The sequence below is a fragment of the Pan troglodytes genome, chromosome 1 (assembly GCF_028858775.2).
Source record: "Pan troglodytes isolate AG18354 chromosome 1, NHGRI_mPanTro3-v2.0_pri, whole genome shotgun sequence".
Classification (NCBI taxonomy): Eukaryota; Metazoa; Chordata; class Mammalia; order Primates; family Hominidae; genus Pan; species Pan troglodytes.
The window spans coordinates 138,202,729-138,223,546 of NC_072398.2; the positions used below are offsets into that span (position 1 = coordinate 138,202,729).

Genomic DNA, 20,818 nt, shown 5'->3' on the forward strand with positions numbered 1-20,818 from the left:
GTCCGCGTTCGAAGCTGAGCCCAGTCCTGGGGGGATGCCCCGGTCTGCGTCTCCAGCCGCGGCAGACGCCCCCTTTCCCCGACCGCCACCAAGGGCGAGGGAGGACGAGCCAGTCCCCAGGGAAGGAGCCCCAAGCTTCCCTTGAATTTCGAAACAACCCGTCCAGACACGTCCTGACTCCAGGAGAAGAGTCCATGGGGAGCGTCGGTGCTGCCGGGGCGGGTGGCGGGACGCGCAGCTGGGCGCAGCGCGGGGAGCCGGAAGCCGGAGCAGACTGCGAGGCCAGCGCGGTCCGGGGGTCGCCGCATCAGCCAGCGAGACGCACGCCCCAATCCGCGCCGAGCGTGCGACACCCCCGCTCCCGCGGCGCCCCCTCCCGCCTCCGCGCGCCTCCCCTTTAAGCTCCAGGCGCAGTCGATTTGTGTCGGCGGAGGCGAGGTGCGACTCCCCTTTATGGCGGAGTCGGCAGCAGCCTCTCTGACAGCCGCGGCGGCCGGGCGAACAGGGCAGGAGGCCGGGCCTCTGGCCTCTCGCCGCCGTCACTGCAGCCGGGCCGAGGGGAGCGCAGCGCGCGCCGCGGCGGGGGCGGGGGAGTGGGCGGGCCCGGCCGGGCAGGGGGCGGGGAGGCGGGGGGAGGCGGGGGGAGGCGGGGAGCCCGGCCGCCAGCGCTCGGGTCCGCCTCTGACTGCAGCGCGGCGGGGCGATGTGTGATTACCATGGCGAGGAGTCTCTGTCCGGGGGCCTGGCTAAGGAAACCCTATTACCTCCAGGTAGGCCGGCGGCCGCCCAGCCACCAGCTGCGGGAGCACCCGGCCGTGTGCCCTGCCGCGCCGCGCGGGACTCGCCCGCTCCCCTCCTCCCTCCCTGGGTCTGTGCCCGCCCGAACCCCGCTGCCCCCTGCCGTCCGGCACCTGGCGGCGCGCCCTCCCCAGCCCCCTCAGCGGCTCTGCCGACGCCCCCCACCGCGGCCCTCGCGGCTCCCGCGCCGCGGCCAGCCGGGCTCCAGGGCCCGAGTCGTCCCGCCCGGGTTCGCCCTCGCATCCTGAGAGCCCCGAGACGTGACCTGGGTACGACCCCGCGCTCCGGGCACTGCCCGCAGCCCTGCGCCGCTCCAGGCGGAGCTCGACGGGCCGCCTTCTCCCTGGTGTTTTCGGGGCTTTCCCCCCTCCCCCGTGGGCCCCCGCAGGTCGGCTGCCCTTGACTCAGTGTCTTGGGTCTTAAGTCGGTGGTAGGAAAGGTGGTGTAGCATTCCTCCGTGTCTTAGAAAATTATGACAATTTGTCACACCAGTGTTTCCCCAGGCTCTAAAAAGCAGCGTGTGCCTCGTGCCGAGCCCCTTGGTTGGGTCTTTCCATCACACCCAAGATTTAAATGGGAGATGGAGACCGATGAGCCTGAACCAGGCGGATGGGTGTTTGCTTTTTAAAGGAAAGGGGCTAGTGGCTGGTCTGTGGATCCCAAATACCCTAGTAATGCAAACGTAATTCTCAGTCATGTCGTGTGTACTGTTCGCGTGTTAATTTTTCATGATTTCCCGTTCCACCCTCTGTTCCGCTGCCAGTCTGTGCCTTGGAACCCTACTACTGCCTAAGTGTACTGTTTGGTCACCAGGGGGACCTAGTAGACACCGCGAGTAGCTGAGCGCAAATCCATCACTCCGATGGAAAAACAACTACAAATCAATGCCTTGCGTGGGTCAGCAGTGTTAGCCAACGCTGCATTCAGAGGACAGTATTCCTTTACCGCTTACATTAAAAGGCCAAAAGGTAGATGATTTGGGGTCAGCTGGTGCTTTTATAAATTATGAAAAAAGTTGAGAAGGTAACCATCATGAGGCAACTAAATCTTACATTTTTGTTTGAAAATTGTATGTGTAAGTCATTACCCTGAAATGAGTGACGTACTGCAAATTGGAAGCATGATTTGACAACCCATGATATTAATCGTGTACGAATAAAACTGAGTCTTTGTAGCAAGCACCACCAATAGTAATTGTGCACTTGAGTAACACTGTCACAACCCCTTCTAGAATTCAACCCAGGCCAGGTACCTCTGTGTAATCTTTTATGTGAGTTAAAAAAAAAGCTTACCGGCCAGGCGCGGTGGCTCACACCTGTAATCCTGGCACTTGGGAGGCCGAGGCAGGCTGATTCCTTGAGCTCTGGAGTTTGAGACCAGCCTGGGCAACATTGTGAAACCCCGTCTCTACTAAAAATACAAAAAAAAAAAAAAAAAAAAAAGTTGGTTGGGTGCCTGTGGTCCCAGCTACTCCGAGAGGCTGAAGTGGGAGTATGGCTTGAGCCCCGGAGCGGAGATTGCAGTGAGCTGAGATCACGCCACTGCACTCCAGCCTGGGCAACAGAGTGAGACCTTGCCTCTTAAAAACAAAAACAAAAAAACGGCCAGGCGCAGTGGCTCATGCACTTTGGGAGGCCGAGGCGGGCGGATCACGAGGTCAGGAGATCGAGACCATCCTGGCTAACATGGTGAAACCCCGTCTCTACTAAAAATACAAAAAATTAGCCGGGCGTGGTGGCGGGCGCCTGTAGTCCCAGCTACTCGGGAGGCTGAGGCAGGAGAATGGCGTGAACCTGGGAAGCGGAGCTTGTGGTGAGCCGTGATCGTGCCACTGCATTCCAGCCTGGGTGACAGAGTGCGACTCCGTCTCAAAAAAAAAAAAAAGTGTTTTACTGTGGAAATTTGTATACCTTCAGAAAACAGAAAACAATAATGAACTGTCATATGCCCATCAGCCACCCTCATCAGTATTTTATTTCATTTCACCTCCCCCTACTCCCTCTTCCAACCAAACTTATTTATTTATTTATTTATTTATTTATTTAGAGACGGGTCTCCTTCTGTTGCCCAGGCTGGAGTGCAGTGGTGCCATCTGGGCTCACTGCAGCCTGGACTTTCCAGGCTCAGGTAATCCTTTCACCTCAGCCTCCTGAGAAGCTGGGACTACAGGCGTACACCACCATGCCCAGCTAATTTTTGTAATTTTTGTAGACACGGGGTTTCGCCGTGTTGCCCAGGCTAGTCTCAAACTCCTGGGCTCAAGCAGTCCTCCTTCCTTGACCTCCCAAAGTGATGGGATTACAGGCATGAGCCATCAAGCCTGGCTGAACCAAAGTATTTTAAAGTAAAGCTCAGGCATCACATCATTTCATCTCAGTACCTCAGTATGCATTTCTAATAGATAAGGATATTTTCAGACATAATCATAATACCATTATCATGCCTAACAAAGTTAATAACAATTTATTTTTTCCCACCCCCTTCTAGATATGCATCAACCTGAGATTACTAACTAAATTTGATTTGCCATGGAGTGGGTTTACTGTGATTTGAATGGGTCTCTCTGCAAAAAGCAAAACAAAAAACCCTCCTCTTATCAGCTCATTCATGCCACAAATTCTTATGAGGGAAACTAGTTTGATTTCATGTTTTGAAAGAATGTCTTAGAATACAGATGTCTGGTTTAAGTAACTTTTCCTGTGAATGAATGTATTATTTTAATTTGGAGTGAGGGTATAACTATTCAGCAGGTATAAGAGATCTTGTTCTGTTTGGGGGGAGGGGAAGGGTAAGAGTACAGGAAGAAGTTGGATTTATTTCACAGATAGAGGGAAGAGATGGAGGGCCAGGAAGAGGAGAGAAAGGTTGCAGAGACCAGCTTTGTATACTTGCAGTTATGCTGTTTGTCTTTAACTGGATGGGGTCAAAGACCAGTTATGTCCTGAGGTGTTCAGGCCTTAGGAGCTGTGAGTTCCCTTTTTTCTGCAGTGTACAGGAGAAAACTTTTAAGCAGTCAGCTTACTTGTAAAGGAACTTCATTCTCAGTATTTTTATTAATCCAGATATCACTGTGGCATTTGGTAACGCTTTTGGAAAACTGTGGCATTACACAATTAATGATATATTTTCAGCCATAATAGACATTCATGAGCTAATGCAGGCAACTATTCACTGTTTATAGCTTTGCTTATATAGCAGAAGAGATTCTACTGCCTGTGAAGAAAAGAACTTGTGTGGTATATGCATACAACAGAATATTATTCAGCAATAAAGTGAAATGAAGTTCTGATACACACTGTAACATGGATGAACCTTAAAAACATTAAATATATGAAACTAGTCACAAAAGATCACGTATTATTTCATTCATATGAGATGTCTAGAATGGGCAAATCTATAAAGACAAAAAGATAGATTAGTGGTTGCCTGGGGGGAAATGGGGAGTAACTACTGATGGATACGAAGTGTTCTTGAGGGGGACAGAAATGTTCTAAAATTGATAGTGGTGATGGTTGCCCAAGTATGTGAATATACTAAAACCTACTGAACTTTATACTTTAAATGAATAAATTGTAGGATATGTGAATTATTAGTATATCTCCATAAAACAGTTGAAAAATAAATGAACCGAGTTTATCTCATGAAAGTCGTCCTTCTTCTCTCTGCCTTTTGCTGCAGATTCCACCAAGGTCAGCTTTTTGGTGCAGGGAGCACTTCTTCCAGGGGAGCTGGGCAGGCACACTGTTAGTCTGTGCTGCCTCTCTGTGGGCTAGAAGGACTTGTGACCTGCCTGGAAGGGCCAACAGACGTTTACCTGAGCAACAAGCTTCTCATGGCAAGGCATCTTGCCCAGAGCAAGCAAGCTAATTTACAGTTCCATGTTTTCCAGATATTTTGTTGAAACATTACTTGGGAAATAACACTTCCTGGACTGGCTAAATGATGCAGCACATTGAACAGAGTAGAATCCTGCCTCTGAGATCAGAAACTGTGGGTGTATTAACTGCTTAAACCATTTTTAGGCAGTATTTTCTTCCACGTGCCATTATGGTGCATACTACTTGTGGCCTGCTTGGGTGTGATAACCCAGAATGACACCTGCATTTGTCTTTTTTTAGCAGTGTGTTTTCTACAAACTAGGATCTACTTTGTTTAGGGTTTACTCATAGTCTGAGTGAAGCTGATAACACAGCAACCCTATAATTTGTTGGTTTTGGTTTAAAATACCTTCTTCCTTCTCACCATCGTTAAGTCCTGAAAGAATGAAAGTCAAGACAATTCAGCGTAATTCTCTGTACTTAGATTATACACATTTTCCATTCCAATCATTCTGCCTATGTGTTCTGTTGCATATGAAAAGTTGGTGCAGTTCTAATGGAATTTGAAGTCCCATGTACTTGGGTCCTTTGAAGGTTTTCAAGCCGTTTTGCTTGTAAGGGGCTTAAAGTTTTAGAAGTATCCTCTTGAAAATGACTGCCCCAGCAATTTCAGTATGTGTTCAGTAGGGTTGTTATGAGTGAATGGGTAGATGGCATGTTCTAGCTAGGGTGTTTGCACTTGTTAAACTTTTCTGATACCTGGCACTTTGGCTCATATTAGTACAATTTTTCAAACATGACTGCTGTGGATGGTTTGGTTCCTTATGAGTTAATGTGGATATTTTGTGAGATTTAGTGCCAGACAGGGTTACTGATACAGATTAACTGGTAATAGTAGTAATGTTGCCAAATGCTGTAGTAAAAATGGGCTTTTTGCCCATTTTCAGTCTCCAGGATTATTTTAAATCTAAGGATAATTAGAGCCTATGGTTGTTCTCTATCCTCCAAAGACAATAGAGGGAGAAGATCTGTAGTTTGTATAGTTCTCATTAACTTTATTAGACCTGCTGTTCAGAGATTAGCTTTTGCCTTTGCCTGAAATTTAATCTCCAGAACTATGATTAGCTTTCTGAGACTGGTATGTGTACAGAGAGCCACTTGATATTACCATTAGTTGCTTTTGAACCTTTGTTAGAAGCTCAAAGAAATGGTGAATTCTCAGGCAGATTGCATCGTTACCACATTTCTTTCGAACTGGACCATACAGTAAAAGTGTTTCTTCATTGTAGTCTTCTCAGTGCCTCAGATTTTTTTTTTTAAGTTAAAGACTTAAAAGTTTTTAGAGCCATTTTAAGTTCACAGCAAAATTGAGAGGAATGCAGAGAGATTTCCCATATACCCCTTGTCCTGACACATGAATAGCCTCCCTCCTTTTCTTTTCTTTTTTTTCCCCCCTTTCTTCTTTTCTTTTCTCTTCTTGATACAGGATCTCCCTCTGTCACCCAGGCTGGAGTTCAGTGACACAATCATGGCTCACTGCAGCCTCTACCTCCCATACTCAAGTGATCCTACTGCTTCAGCCTCCTGAGTAGCTACAGGCACATTCCACCAAGTCCAGCTAATTTAAATATTTTTTTAAGAGACAGTGGTCCCACTGCATTGCCCAGGCTGGTCTTGAATTCTTGGGCTCAAGTGATCCTCCTGCCTTGGCCTCCCAAAGTGCTGGAATTATAGGAATTAACCACTGTGCCTGGCCCCTCCCCTATTTTCATTTTTTTTTTCTTTTTTCTTTCTTTTCTTTTCTTTCTTTTTTTTTTTTTTTTTTTTGAGACAGAGTCTCGCTCTGTCACCCAGGCTGTAGTGCAGTGGTGCGATCTCAGCTCACTGCAAGCTTTGCCTCCCAGGTTCATGCCATTCTCCTGCCTCAGCCTCCCAAGTAGCTGGGACTACAGGTGCCCGCCACCACTCCTGGCTAATTTTTTGTGTTTTTAGTAGAGACGGGGCTTCACTGTGTTAGCCAGGATGGTCTCGATCTCCTGACCTCGTGATCTGCCTGCCTTGGCCTCCCAAAGTGCTGGGATTACAGGCGTGAGCCACCGTGCCCAGCCCCCTCCCCTATATTTAACATCCCCCACATAATGGTACATGTTTTACAGTTAATGAACTTACACTGACGTATTATCACCCAAAGTCCATAGTTTTACATTAGAGTTCATTCTTTGTGTTGTACATTCAGTGTGTTTGGATAAATGCATAATGACATGTATCCATCGTTATTGTATAGAGTGTAGTTTCACTGCCTTAAAAATCTGTGCTCTGCTTATTCATCCTTCTGTCCCCACTGAGCCCCCAAAAGCCACTGGTCTTTATTGTCTCCATAGTTTTGCCTTTTTCTAAAATGTCTTCTAGTTGGAATCACGTAGTATTTTAGGTAGCCTTTTCAAATAGGCTTCTTTCACTTAGTAGTATGCATTTACGTCTCCTCTATGGCTTTTCATGGCTTAATAGCTCATTTCTTTTTAACGCTGAATAATATTTCGTTGTCTGGGTGTACCACAGTTTATCCATTCACTTACTGAAGGTCATCTTAGTTGCTTCCAGTATTTGGCAATTATGAATAAGGCTGCTACATAAACATCTGTGTGCAGGTTTTTTTGTGGAGTGCCCCAGTTTTTCATCTTGATGGATTATAGTATTATTTTTTATTCTCCATAAAAGTTTTCTTTTTTTGTAGCAGTTAGGTACATTTTAATGTTTTTATTTTTAAAAGTTGTTTCTAAAAGCAACACTATATCATCCTGTTAAATACCATCATTTTACATTGTCTGATTGAAGAGGTAAGGTGTTGTCGGCTGGGCACGGAGGCTCACGTCTGTAATCCCAGCACTTTGAGAGGCTGAGGCAGGTGGATCACTTGAGGTCAGGAGTTTGAGACCAGTCTGGCCAATGTGGCGAAACCCTGTCTCTACTAAAAGTACAAAAAATAGCCGGGTATGGTGGCATGTGCCTGTAGTCCCAGCTACTTGGGAGGCTGAGGTGGGAGAGCTTGAACCCGGGAGTTGGAGGTTGCAGTGAGCCAAGATCATGCCACTGCACTCCAGTCTGGGTGACAGAGTGAGACTCTGTCTCAAAAAAAAAAAAAAAAAAAAAGAAAGAAAGAAAAGGTAAAGTGTTAATATTTTTAACATATCCATTTCTTTTATTTATTTATTTATTTATTTTTTTGTGAGACAGGGTCTTGCTTTGTTGCCCAGGCTGGTCTCAAACTCCTGGGTTCAAGTGCACCTTCCCACCTTGGACTTCAAAAATGCTAGGATTATATGTATGAGCTACTATGTCTGGCCATATTCATTTCTAGATGTTCAAATCATTTGCAAATAATTTTCCTTTAAAACTTTTTAATCTACGAAGTATGCGAGTTTAGAAAACCAGGATATTGCAATGTGCATGTTTTAATAACCCAAAATATTAGTAAATGAATTTATCTTTGAAAATAAGCAATTCCTTTTTTGTTGTTGATTGGGTATTTAATGAAATTAAATAGTTATCTTTCTTAGGTGTGATCATGGAATGGTGGTTATTTTTTTCTGTTTCATTTTTTGTTTTTTTAAATTATGGTCAAAAGCACATAAAATTTGCTATCTTAACCATTTTTAAGCATATAGTATAGTAGTATTAACTATTTTATGCACTTTGTGCAGCAACAAAGATCTGTGCAGCAGATCTCTAGAACTTCTTCATCCTGCAAAGTCGAAACTCTACCCATTGAACGACTCCTCATTTCCTCCTGCCCCTGGCCCTTGGTGACCACATTCTGCTTTCTGTTTCCATTAGACTGCTTTATACTTCATATAAGTGGAATCACACAGCATTTGTCTTTTTGTGACTGCCTTATTTCACTTAACATAATGTCACCCATGTAGATTATGACAGAATTTCCTTCTTTTTTAAAGGTGAATAGTATTCCATTGTATGTATATTCCACATTTCCTTTATCCATTCATTAGTCGATGAACATTTAGGTTGCCTCTACCTCTTGGCTATTGTGAATTGTACTACAATGAACATGGGAGTGCAAATATCTCTTAGAGATCTTGCTTTCAATTTTTTTGTATATCCAGAAGTGGGATTGTTGGATCACATGGTAATTCTATTTTTAATTTTTTTAGCAACCTTCATACTGTTTTCCAAAGTGGCTTTACCCTTTTACATTCCCACCAACAATACACAAGGGTTTCAATTTTTCCACATCCCCGTCTGCACTTCTTTTCTTTTTTTTTTTTAAGAGTGACCATTCTCACGGGCGTGAGCTGATACCTTGTTTTAGTTTTTATTCACTTTCCTGATGATTAGTGGTGTTGAACATCTTTTCATATGCTTTTTGGCCATTTGTATATCTTCTTTGGAGAAAGTTCCTTCTTGATTTGTTGTTTCAGATTGATATTTATTCAACAGGGTTATGTGTTATTGTGAGCAGAGTTCCCCTTTCTTAAGAACAGGGTAAACATGTTTGAAGATATTCTTCCAAGAGAGATTTTAATGTATTAACAAGCTTCTGAATTAGTACATCCATTTCAGATGTAGCATAGTATCAGAGTCATAGACTATTATTAGATCTTAGAGCTAGTGCCACAAGTTTTACTCCCTGTCCCCCACTGCTTGAAAATTGGGACTCCTTATTTATTTTAAATCTAGAATGTTGATCAGGCTGCCATCCTATGTACCTTTCATTGGATCCTGTATTTTTTTTAAAAAAAAGCCATAAAGGATTTTTTTTAGATTACGGGGAAATTTGAAAATGGACTACATATTGGATAGTAGTATTGTATCAATGTTAAATTGTGCTGTATGGGATAGTGTTCTGGTTTTTAGAAAATATAAACTGTAGTGTTTTTTTCAGGCAAAGTCTTGCTTTGTTACCCAGGCTGGAGTGCAGTGGCGTCATCATGGCTCAATGGTTCACTGCAACCTAGCCTTCCTGGCTCAAGCGATCTCCCACCTCAGCCTCCCAAATAGCTGGGACCACAGGCCTGTGCCACCACACCTGGCTAGTTTTTGTATTTTTTGTAGAGACCAGGTTTCACCATGTTGCCCAGGCTGGTCTCGAACTCCTGGGCTCAAGCAGTCGGCCCACCTTGGCCTCCCAAAGTCCTGGCATTACAGGCGTGAGCCACTATGCCCAGCCAAAACTAAAGCCTTTAGGGTAAAAAGTATCATAATGTCTGTAATTTACTTACAAATAGTTCAGGAAAAAAATGTTTGTATATACATATACAGAAAGCAGGGTTTCTTAATCTCAGCATTACTGATATTTTGGGCTGGATAATTGTGTGGGACTTGGTGTTGCAGGATGTTTAGCAGCATCCGTGGGCTCTACCCGTTAGATATCAGTAGCATTCCCCCAGTAGTGACTATCAGATATGTCTCCAGACATTTGTGTGTTTTTTTTTTTTTTTAAAGAGTGGCCATTCTCATGGGTGTGAGTTGGTATTTCATTGTAGTTTTAATTTCATTTTCCTGATGATAAGTTGTCCTCTGGGGGGCAAAATCATCTACAGTTTAGAATGCCTGATACAGAGAAGGAGAGGGTGGGGGGCAGGGGAGTATTTATGTACATTTAGGAAGAGTGAAAAGGCAAAGAAATTAGAACAATGTTAGCAGTTGATAAATATAGGTAGGTATAGGGTATAAGAGTATTCATTGTATTAGTCTTTTAAATTTTCTGTAGGTTTAAACATTTTCAAAATTAGTTTGGGGAAAGTAAATTAGACTGGATTTTATAGTAATTGAGTATGACTGGAAATGTATGAACTCTGTTCAAAGTTACATCTCTTAATAGAAAAATGAGATTTGACAGAGCATATTTGAAGTCACTGATTAAATAAAGAGTATTAGTTTTCCAGTGCTCCTGTAACGAATTACCACAAATTTAGTGGCTTAAAACAACGCCCATTTGTTTGTACCCTGATCTCAGAGTTTTGTTAACTTAGAAGTCAGGGCACAGTGTGACTCAGCTGTTTCTCTGCCCCAAGTTTCACAAGGTTGAAATCAGTGTCACCAGGGCTGAGTTTCTTTCTAGAGTTTTGGGAATGATTCGGCTTCCAGATTCTTTCCAGTTGTCAGAATTCAGTTACATGTGGTTGCAGGACTGAGTCTCCATTTCCTTGCTGGCTGCTGGCTGAGGATTGTTCTCAGCCTCTAGAGGCCACCTGCATTTCATGGTTCATGGTTCATGTTTCCCTTTCTCCAACTTCAAAGCCAGCAACTATGGGTGGAGTCCTTTGTTTCACATCTCTCTGCCTCCCTCTTCTGCCTCATCTTACTAACTCCTCTGCCTTCCTCTTCTGCTTTTAAGAGCTCGTATGATTGCGTTGGATCCACTCAGATAATCCAGGATAATCTCTATTTTAAAGTCATCTGATTAGTAACCTTAGTTCCACTTGCAAAGTCCCTCCTTCACAGCAGTACTTGGATTAGTATTTGAAATAACCAGAGGGTGGAAATGTTGGTGGATATCTATAGAATTCTGCCTCCACAGGAAGATATAATTGAATTCTAATAGTAAAAATAAAGTAATTATTTCTTAAAATACTTTGTTTCTTTCCTATTAGTATTAGGTTTAACGGTGGTACCAAAGCAGAGATTTTTATAAGAGAGCTATGATTATATTAATCCTTCTGGCAATAACTATGAAAGGAGTCTTGGATGTTTATTAAAGGAAGGAAAATGAAAACAGCTGCTAACAATTACATTTGGAAATACTTGTTTTTACCATAAACACTATTCTTTTTTGTTTGTTTGTTTGAGACAGGGTCTCCCTCTGTTTCCTAGACTGGAGTGCAGTGGCACAATCATCGCTCACTGCAGCGTCGTCCCAGGCTCAAGCAAGCTATCCTCCCGCCTCCCAAATAACTTTTGAATGCATCATCTCATCTTCATTCTTCTGCTGTTACTGTAATTCACATCTCCTTTTGTCTAATTAGGCCCATTGTAATAGCCCAGTCTAACCCTTTCAGATCTATCCTCCACATTGCTTCCAAAGTAATTTGTTCAGGTCTCCCTTCCTGCAGGTGAAATCCTTCAGTGGCTTCCCATTGCCTTTAGGAGTCTATGCAGAGTTCTGAGCACCGCTCTTCATTTCTTGCCCCTTCCTATATTGTCGTTCCATTCCTGCCACTACCACCTTGTGCACCATTTGCTCTATCAATCCTGAAAAACTTCCAGTTTCCAGACAACATGCTCTCTCTCATGTGTCAACGTGTCTACCCCACCTTTCCTCTTTGCCTTAGAATGTCCTTTCCCCATTTGCTCTCCATACCCATTCATCTGGTTTATTGTCTTTTTTTTACTTGTCCTTTAAGTCTCAACTCAAAGAGGAAGTGACCTTTCAGCAGTCCCTCCTTAATACTCCACAGTATTAGTGTACCTCTTCTGTGACCCAAACTGCGAGTGCATGATACCTGGCATGCTCTTCTCTTAAGCACTTAGAAGACTGAAATGTTGTCAGTGGTTTCCATATCCTTCTTCCATCCCAGACTGTGATCTCTTTGAGAGCTAAAATGTCAGTTTTCTCTGTCTTTTGTGGCTAGGGCAGAGCAGATGAGGAAAAAATATTTGTTGAATGAAATGAATCAGCATACATAATTGTAAAGATACAGAGTTTTATAGAACTGATTAGATAAACTAATTCCTTATCTGAAAGAATGTGTACACAGCAAGTCAAATAGTATAGATGAGCTTATGATACAAACTATGTTTCTCCTTCCACTTCATCCTGCCCCTAGCTTTATTCCCTAAAGGTAGCCTCTCTTTAACCATTTATATTTTTGGATTTCCTGGTTACTATGCCTCTAACTTCTATAGCTATATCTCTAAAGAAAACTGTACACATCCTGGGAGGTTCATAAGATTCTTAATTTGAGTACTGAAAGAAATTATTGCTGGGCACAGTGGCTCATGCTGGTAATCCTAGCACTTTGGGAGGCCGAGGCGGGTAGATCACCTGAGGTCAGAAGTTCGAGACCAACCTGGCCAACATGGTAAAACCCCGTCTCTACTAAAAATACAAAAAAATTAGCTAGGTGTGGTGGTGGGTGCCTGTAATCTCAGCTACTCAGAAGGCTGAGGCAGGAGAATTGCTTGAACCTGGGAGGTGGAGGTTGCAGTGAGCTGAGATTGCGCCATTGCACTCCAGCCTGGGCAACAAGAGTGAAACTCTGTCTCAAAAAAAAAGAATTATTTGAAATTTTATTTATTGTATACATTTTGGAAAGTATATTAACTTTATTAAGTTTTTTAAGTTCCCCAAATACTTCCTGAAGGAAGGTGAAGTTCTAATTTTGGGGGTGGGAGTGGGAGGGTAGAGAAGTGGGTAAGAAGAATGTCAAATCGTTGGTTCTTTATTTGTATGCTGCTTTAAAAAAATGAAGTTAACTAATCCCAGTACTTTGAGAGGCTGAAGTGGGTGGATCACCTGAGGTCAGGAGTTCGAGACCAGCCAGGCCAATATGGTGAAACCCCATCTCTACTAAAAATACAAAAAATTAGCCGGGTATGGTGGTGGGCATCTGTAATCCCAGCTACTTGTGAGGCTGAGGCAGGAGAATCGCTTGAACCTGGGAGGTGGAGGTTGCAGTGAGCCAAGATCGCACCATTGCACTCCAGCCTGGGCAACAAGAGTGAAACTCCACCTCAGGGGGGAAAAATATATATATATACACACATATATATATACACACACATATATATATACACACACACGTATATATACATATATATGTATATATACATATATATTAAATATAAAAAATATATCTGTATATATATACACATATGTATATATACGTATATATATTAAATATAAAAAAATAAAATAAATATATATATATGAATATGAAGTTAACTACCTTTTAGCTGGGTGTGGTGGCTCATGCCTGTAATCCCAGCACTTTGGGAGGCTGAGGCAAGAGGATCACTTGAGCTCAAGAGTTCGAGACCAGCCTGGGCAACATAATGAGACCCCCGTCTCTATTTTTTAAAGAAAAAAGTTAATTACCTTTTTAGAAAAGTTTTTAAAAATTATTTTTAGTTGACACATAATTGTACATATTTATGGGGTACAATGTGATATTTCAATACATGTTCCATTCCTGCCACCACCACCTCATGTACCATTTGCTCTAGCAATCCTGAAAAACTTCCAGTTTCCCAGACAACATGCTCTCTCATGTGTCAACATGTCTACCCTACCTTTCCTCTTTGCCTTGGAATGTCCCTCCCACTTTCTGTCAGCTACACTTTTACTTTTATACTGCCAAAGTTGATAACATTTATATTTTTTCCTATTGTACAACCAAGTCTCCATGTAAGTATAATGATCAAATCAGGATAATTAGCACATCTATCCCCTTAAACTTTTATCATTTCTTTAAACTGGGAACATACAAAATCCTCTCCTAGCTATTTGAAAATATGCAATAAATTATTGTTAACTAGAGTCACTCTACAGTGCTGTAGAATACTAGAACTTATTCCTCCTATCTAGCTGCACTTTTGTGTCGGTTAACCAATCTTTAGCTATTCCTCTGTCCCCCGTACCTTTTCCTACCTCTGGTAACCACCATTCTACTATCTATTTCTATGAGATCAACTGTTTTAGTTTCCACATATGAGTGAAAACATGTGGTATTTATCTTGCTGCGCCTGGCTTGTTTCACTTAACATACTGTCCTGCAGGCTCATCCATATTGCCGTGAAAGACAAGATTTCATTGTTTTCTGTGGCTGAATAGTATTCCATTACTTTGATTGATTCCCTATCTTGGCTATTGTGAATCATGCTGCAGTAAACATGGAAGTATAGCTGTCTCTCCATACTGATTTCCTTTCCTTTGGATAAATACCCAGTAGTGGGATTGCTGCATTATATGGTAATTCTGTTTGTAGTTTTTTTGAAGAACCTCCATAATCTTTCCCATAATGGCTGTACTAATTTATATTCCCACCAACTGTATATAAGAGTTCCTTTTCTCTGCATCTTTGCCAGTATTTGTTATTTTTTGTCTTTTTGGTAATAGCCATTCTAACTGGGGTGAGATGATAGCTCATTGTAGTTTTGATTTGCATTTCCCTGATGATTTTCTTATCCTTGTTTTGACCATTTGTATGTCTTCTTTTGAGAAATGTCTGTTCAGATCATTTGCCCAGCTTATATGCTTTTTAAAAATATCTTAAAATGTTTATTTTTGTATAAGAATAACTGATGATTTTCTGTATTTTGATGTATTATTATAAGTATTTCCCCGCCTTGAAAAATGCATTCAAAATTATTCTTACATACTTAAAACTTTTATTTTTGTGTAAATTACTATATACATATAATAGATGAGTATAGTCATAGTTTTACATAGAATAGAAATAACTAAATATAATTATATCAGGGATTTGTGCTTATTACTATTTTCCTGAAAGGATTGCACTATCAAAAAAATTTGGAGATCACTGCTCTACATAATAGACTTTTATGTCTGTGTGGTTTTTTTTTTTTTTTTTTGAGACAGGGTCTCACTCTGTCACCCAGGCTGGAGTGCAGTGGCACAGTCTCAGCTCACTGCCGCCTCAACATCACAGGCTCGGGAGATCCTCCCACCTCAGCCTCCCAAGTAGTTGGGACCATAGACAAGTGCCACCAGGCTTGGCCAATTTTTGTATTTTTTTGTAGAGGCAGGGTTTCACCATGTTGCCCAGGCTGATCTCAAACTCCTGGGCTCAAGCAATCTGCCTGCCTCAGCCCCCAAAGTACTGGGACTACAGGCATGAGCCATCGGGCCCAGCCTACCTCTGTTTCTTGATTTATCAAGTTTAGTTAATATTTGCTAACTTGGTGTTAAAAAATGAATATTTAGTTTTCTCACATCATTATCCCTCTCCATTGTTTGATAGTTGTAATTTTAATTTAACTTATTCTGTTGCTTAACTTGGTAACCTCAGAAATAACAACTGTTTCTTATTTTATCCACTTTTGACAGTCTTTCTTGACTCTCCTCTTTTTTAGAAGGGACATGAGAACATGTGCTCCTTTTTCTACCTGTTTTTTCCTCTCTTCTACTTCCCACTTTCTGTCAGCTACTTTTAATTTTACACTGCCAAAGTTGATAACATTTATATTTTTTCCTTTTATACAACCAAGTCTCCATATAAGTTGAATTTTGAATATGAAAACTATAAATAATATTATATTATTATGACTTGTTAATTCTTCCATAAAGGAAAATCTCCCTTATAAACCTGAAACCCATTGTCTGCAGCTTATAGTTATTTTCCTTTTATTATAGGAAGCACGTAGAATTAACAGACCTCAACAATTGCCCCTTGTTATTTAGCACATTACTACAAGGATTTGTCCCTTCCCAGAAGCTAGACCATATTTCTGCCAATAGGGAAAAGAACATGTGATGTTTGTAAATTCCCTATTAAAAAGTCCCTTGTATTTAGAAATCATGCTTGTTTGCTTTTTGACGTTTCTATTAAAAAATAATAATTTAAAACCTAGCCTTTGGGATCCCTAATGAAGTAACAGAATTATGATTTGAAATCACTGTCCATCGGCCACAGTTTCTCCCCTGAACAGTCAATATGCAGTATTTGTCTTTTGCAATAATTACCTGGTTACACTTAGCTGCAGAAAGTGGACATTTCTTCTGTCATCCGCTCCCCAAATCCAAGTGAACTGAGCTTGTTCTGGAGTTCTGGACCATTCAAATAATGAAAATGACTCTCACCTTCAGGGAGTTAATTGCAGGAAGGAACTAGGTATCATTTGATTCTGTGTTTATAGAAAATAGAAAAGGAGTGAGATACTTTTGGCCACTCTTTCTCTTAGGATCCTGAAGTTTATGTCTTGAGACCAAATACATCAAAGTTAGTTCTTGCCTAAGATGAAAGACATTTCTAATTTTAGTACCCCCTAAAATATGATTCTATAAATATTATTTAGTGCAGAGCCAACTCTATGTTAGGACTACTTTTTCTTCTTGCTAGGGCCAGGGTAATGACCCTGGGCTCTCAAAACTTCAACATTAATAGTAACTGGATCCTCTTTTCTCACACTCTATCAGTTCCTTGTAATCAGGGTACATATAAGCTTGTTTCCTGTTTGAAATGTAGCTTTTTAATGCTATTTGTCTTTTTTCCTTCCTTTTTAAAAATTTTTGCAGGGAGTTTCTAATTGCCTTCTTTTTCTGGCACCATCTTCCTTTATCATAGCCTTATTTTTTCTGTACTCTCACTTATATTTCATATTCTGTGGTGGAATCCTTCTTTTTTTTCTTCTTACCAGAAACCTCCCTCCTCCATGCTTGCGTTCCCATGGTGACCGGATGCTTTTCTAGGCCTACTACACAACTGGCTTCCTAGGATTTCCCTCTCTTCTTCTCATTGGTTGGTGTCACTGTTCTCAGGACCCTAAGTCTTTCCTTGTCCTAATCTGTGCCATCTTCTTCTTTGGCAAGGATGTGTGGGAAGTAAACTTTTTGAGTGCTTTCATGTCTAAAACTGTCTTTGGCCAGGCACAGTGGCTCACCCCTGTAATCCCAGCACTTTAGGAGCGCAAAGCAGGAGGATCACTTGAGCCCAGGAGTTTCGGCCAGCCTGTGGGGTTTTGCCATGTTGCCCAGGCTGGTCTCAAACTCCTGGGTTCAAGTGATCCTAATACAAAAATTAGCTGTGCTCCCAGCTACTTGGGAGGCTGAGGTGGAAGAATCCCGTGAACCCAGGAGGTGGAAGCTGCAGTGAGCCAAGATCGCACCACTGCACTCCAGTCTGGGTGACAGAGTGAGACCTTGTCTCAGAAAAACAAAACAAAACAAAAACTGCCTTTATTGTACCCTGGTACTTGTTCGTAGTTGGGCTCAGTGTAGAATTCTGGGCCAAAAATAATCTTCTTAGAAAATTTGCAGATGCGGCTGCTTTGACTTCTGATATCCCCTGTTGCTGACAAGAAGCTAGTTTGATTATCAATCCTTTGTGGGTGACCTGTTTTTCCTGTTCAGGATCTCTGTTTTATATTTTTATTTTGAAGTTTCCAGAGAAAATGTATAAATAGGGGTCTTTTATCAGTTGTATGGGTACTCACTGAGCCCTTTGAATCTTAAGACTTGGATCCTTTCTCAGCTCTGGGAAATTACATTATTTGTTGAATAGTTTCTCCCTTCTTTTTCCTCTGTTTCTTCCTTCTAGAGCTCTTCCTAGTCAAATGGTGGAGCTATTGGATTGGTTCTTTATGTCTTTTCTAGCTTCTCTATTATTTTTATCTTTTATTCATGTACTTTCATTGTTGAGTTTCTCAATTTTATTTTCCAGATCGTTTGTTGATTTTCTTTCCTTTTCTAACCACTTTTTAAACTCTAAGGATCTTATATTTAATTTAAAAGTTATTTGTTTCTTTTTATGGTTTCCTATTCATAGTTTATGTGGATGCACCATCCTCTTCAGTATTTTGATTATAACAATTTTATTTTTTAATGTTTTCTTATGCTCTGTAATTGTCTTCATTCCTTTCAGAGATTTTATTTTCTATATGTTTATCTTAGCTCTTCTTTTTCATGCTGCTGGACTTTCTCATGTGCTTGGTGATTGTTGGTTGTCTGTTCATATTTTAGAAAGAAGGACTAGGTAACTGGTGTGGCTTTCCTCTGCTGTTTTAAAAGTTAGTCTGTTTTCCCATTAGACCTATCACCGGAATGGATGCCTGACTGAGCCCTGTATGTAGGATGGGATGCCTTGGCTGGCCTGTTTGCTCTAGGTTGAGCCTATGCTGGGCTCTGGGGTCCCTCGTGCCAGCGGAGTACTTTACTCTTGTTGGACTATACATACCCACACTAGAAGCCTTGGCTTTCTGCAGTTTGTTCTTTCAGCTATCTGGTTTTTCGAGTAAGGGTTAATGCTAGGCTGCCTATGATCTCTGTGGGGTCGGGGAGGTGGTTGGGGGTGCCAACCAGTGCAGTTCCAGGTACAGATCTTCAATTATTCCCACCGTCTTCAACCTCACTTCTCACTGCTGCCCTCCCTTGTACCTGTTGGCTCGGAGCCCAGAGCCATCAGGTGTTCCAACTGACAGATTGGCTCTCTAGATTCCCTCTAGCATTCCAAGAAGCAGTTTGGCTTCCAGCTCCTTTTAGGTTGCCTGGTAGAGTATTCTGGGCTGTGGCTTTCTCTGCCTGCCTCATCCATCAACACAATTCCATTTGCTTTTTGAAACTAGAAATGTGTTGGATCTTTTATCCGCTGGTGAATTTCCTACTTTTCTTTCTTTCTTTCTTTCTTTCAGCTGTTAGAGATTTATTGCTTCTTTTGCCTTCCTTATTTGAGTGTGGTTTTGCAAGCTGTAAGTAGCAAACATGTATCTTTGGTCTACCATCTTAAACTGAAAGTCCTGATGTGAATTTTAAACTGCAGCATCTGTTTTCTAATATTTACCTACCCTATTTATCTTCATGACTGCAGTGTCTATTTAAGCATTACATAATTAACAAATTAGCTGGGCGCAGTGGCCCAGGCCTGTAATCCCAACACTTTGGGAGGCCGAGGCGGGCGAATCATGAGGTCAGGAGTTCGAGACCAGCCTGACCAACATGGTGAAACCCCGTCTCTACTAAAAATACAAAAAATTAGCTGGGCGTGGTGGCGGGCGCCTGTAATCCCAGCTACTCGGGAGTCTGAGGCAGGAGAATCACTTGAACTCGGGAAGGAGGCAGAGGTTGCAGTGAGCCAAGATCGCGCCACTGCACTCCAGCCTGGGTGACAGTGCTAGACTCTGTCTCAAAAATAAATAAAAATAAAAAACCTAATTAACAAATTATTTCAATAAATAAGGCGAGATAATTAGAGTAAATAACTTGAGAGGAATAAAAATAAGATGGAACTTTTTTCCCCAGAAAATCTTGTATACAGTTCATTTTGATAAAAAAGAAAAAGAAAAAGAAAAAAACTGCTAAAAGATTAGCATCTTAAATTAGAATCAATTTTGTGGTTGAGTTCAATGGGTTTTAAGTAAACAATATCCTTTCCACTTTACTCATAATGCTGTTCATACTTGGTTTTGATAATGCTTTTGTCCTATAAAAGATCTTTATATTAATGTAATGAATTGCTTAAACATTTCACCAGCTTTTAAATAGCAATTTGGTAAAATAGAAAGACTCATGAGATAATTTATTCCCCTAGGACAGAGAAGGGATAAACAAGCCTTTTCAGTCTGTGATAGCAGAATGGTTTGGTGAATTTAAAAGCCTTAATTATTATGCTTTAAGCAACAACTTAATTTGCTTCTGTCTGATTCTTAGTTTTTGAGTTCTTCCTTTCATAAACTGTATCATGTTGCTATTTTGCTGCTCATCATTTTGCTGTTTCTCTTTTCCTCATCAAAAAGTATTTACTGCTCATGTCCATATATTCCCTGTGCTGGCGGTGTTGCTGTGGGCTGTAGATGCACACTGGCTTTTTTTTTTTTTTTTTGAGACAGAGTCTCCCTCTGTCACCCAGGCTGGAGTGCAATGGTGTGATCTCAGCTCACTGCAACCTCCGCCTCCTGGGTTCAAGCAATTCTCTTGCCTCAGCCTCCTGAGTAGCTGGGATTACAAGCACGCGCCACCACTCTTGGCTTTTATCTGTACATTTGAGTGCACTTTTGGAGTATAGAGTGTGGATAGTTAAGGGAATCAATTTCTAGATTTTTGAATTCCCGATGTAGTTTTTCCTAACATTGCTCTGCCAGAGAATGTGTTTGGAATGGAGGTGCGTGCTCTGCTTTCCCACCTTCTCTTGCATCGTTATCCTTTCTCACTTTTAGAAAGGAAAGGCACACTGCTAATCCATTTTAGATATTACAAAGGTCCATTGCCCTGGATGTAAAAACTACCAGGACACCAAACAAAGGGCAATTGAAAATTTGGTGTCTGTGTTAAGATAGTGAATGTCGAGAAATACTGTCTCAGGGAATGACTAGATAACAGTTTTTTGCAATATTAGTTTCCAATATTTTGCTGTCAACAGAACTGAAAGAAGGCCTGATAGAGTTGTCTGCTAAGTAACTAATAGATCAGTAAGTATATTTTTGATGGTAGGTTACTGTTATTTTTGTCACATAACTCAAAAGATTTCCAAGAATTGAGAGATAATTGCTACAACAAGACTTCCATTTTTATC

At 41.6% G+C, this 20,818-nt stretch overlaps 1 protein-coding gene across 1 annotated transcript in view; it reads left to right on the top strand.

The window, feature by feature from the left end:
* The first annotated feature begins 628 nt into the window (after window positions 1-628).
* Window positions 629-20,818, top strand: part of DIPK1A (divergent protein kinase domain 1A) — a 124,107-nt gene continuing 103,917 nt past the window's right edge. Inside the window, exon 1 of the mRNA XM_003308215.6 lies at window positions 629-770. Coding sequence (XP_003308263.1) covers window positions 717-770 — 54 coding nt within the window. The 5' untranslated portion in view covers window positions 629-716. The remainder of the gene's footprint in view (window positions 771-20,818) is intronic.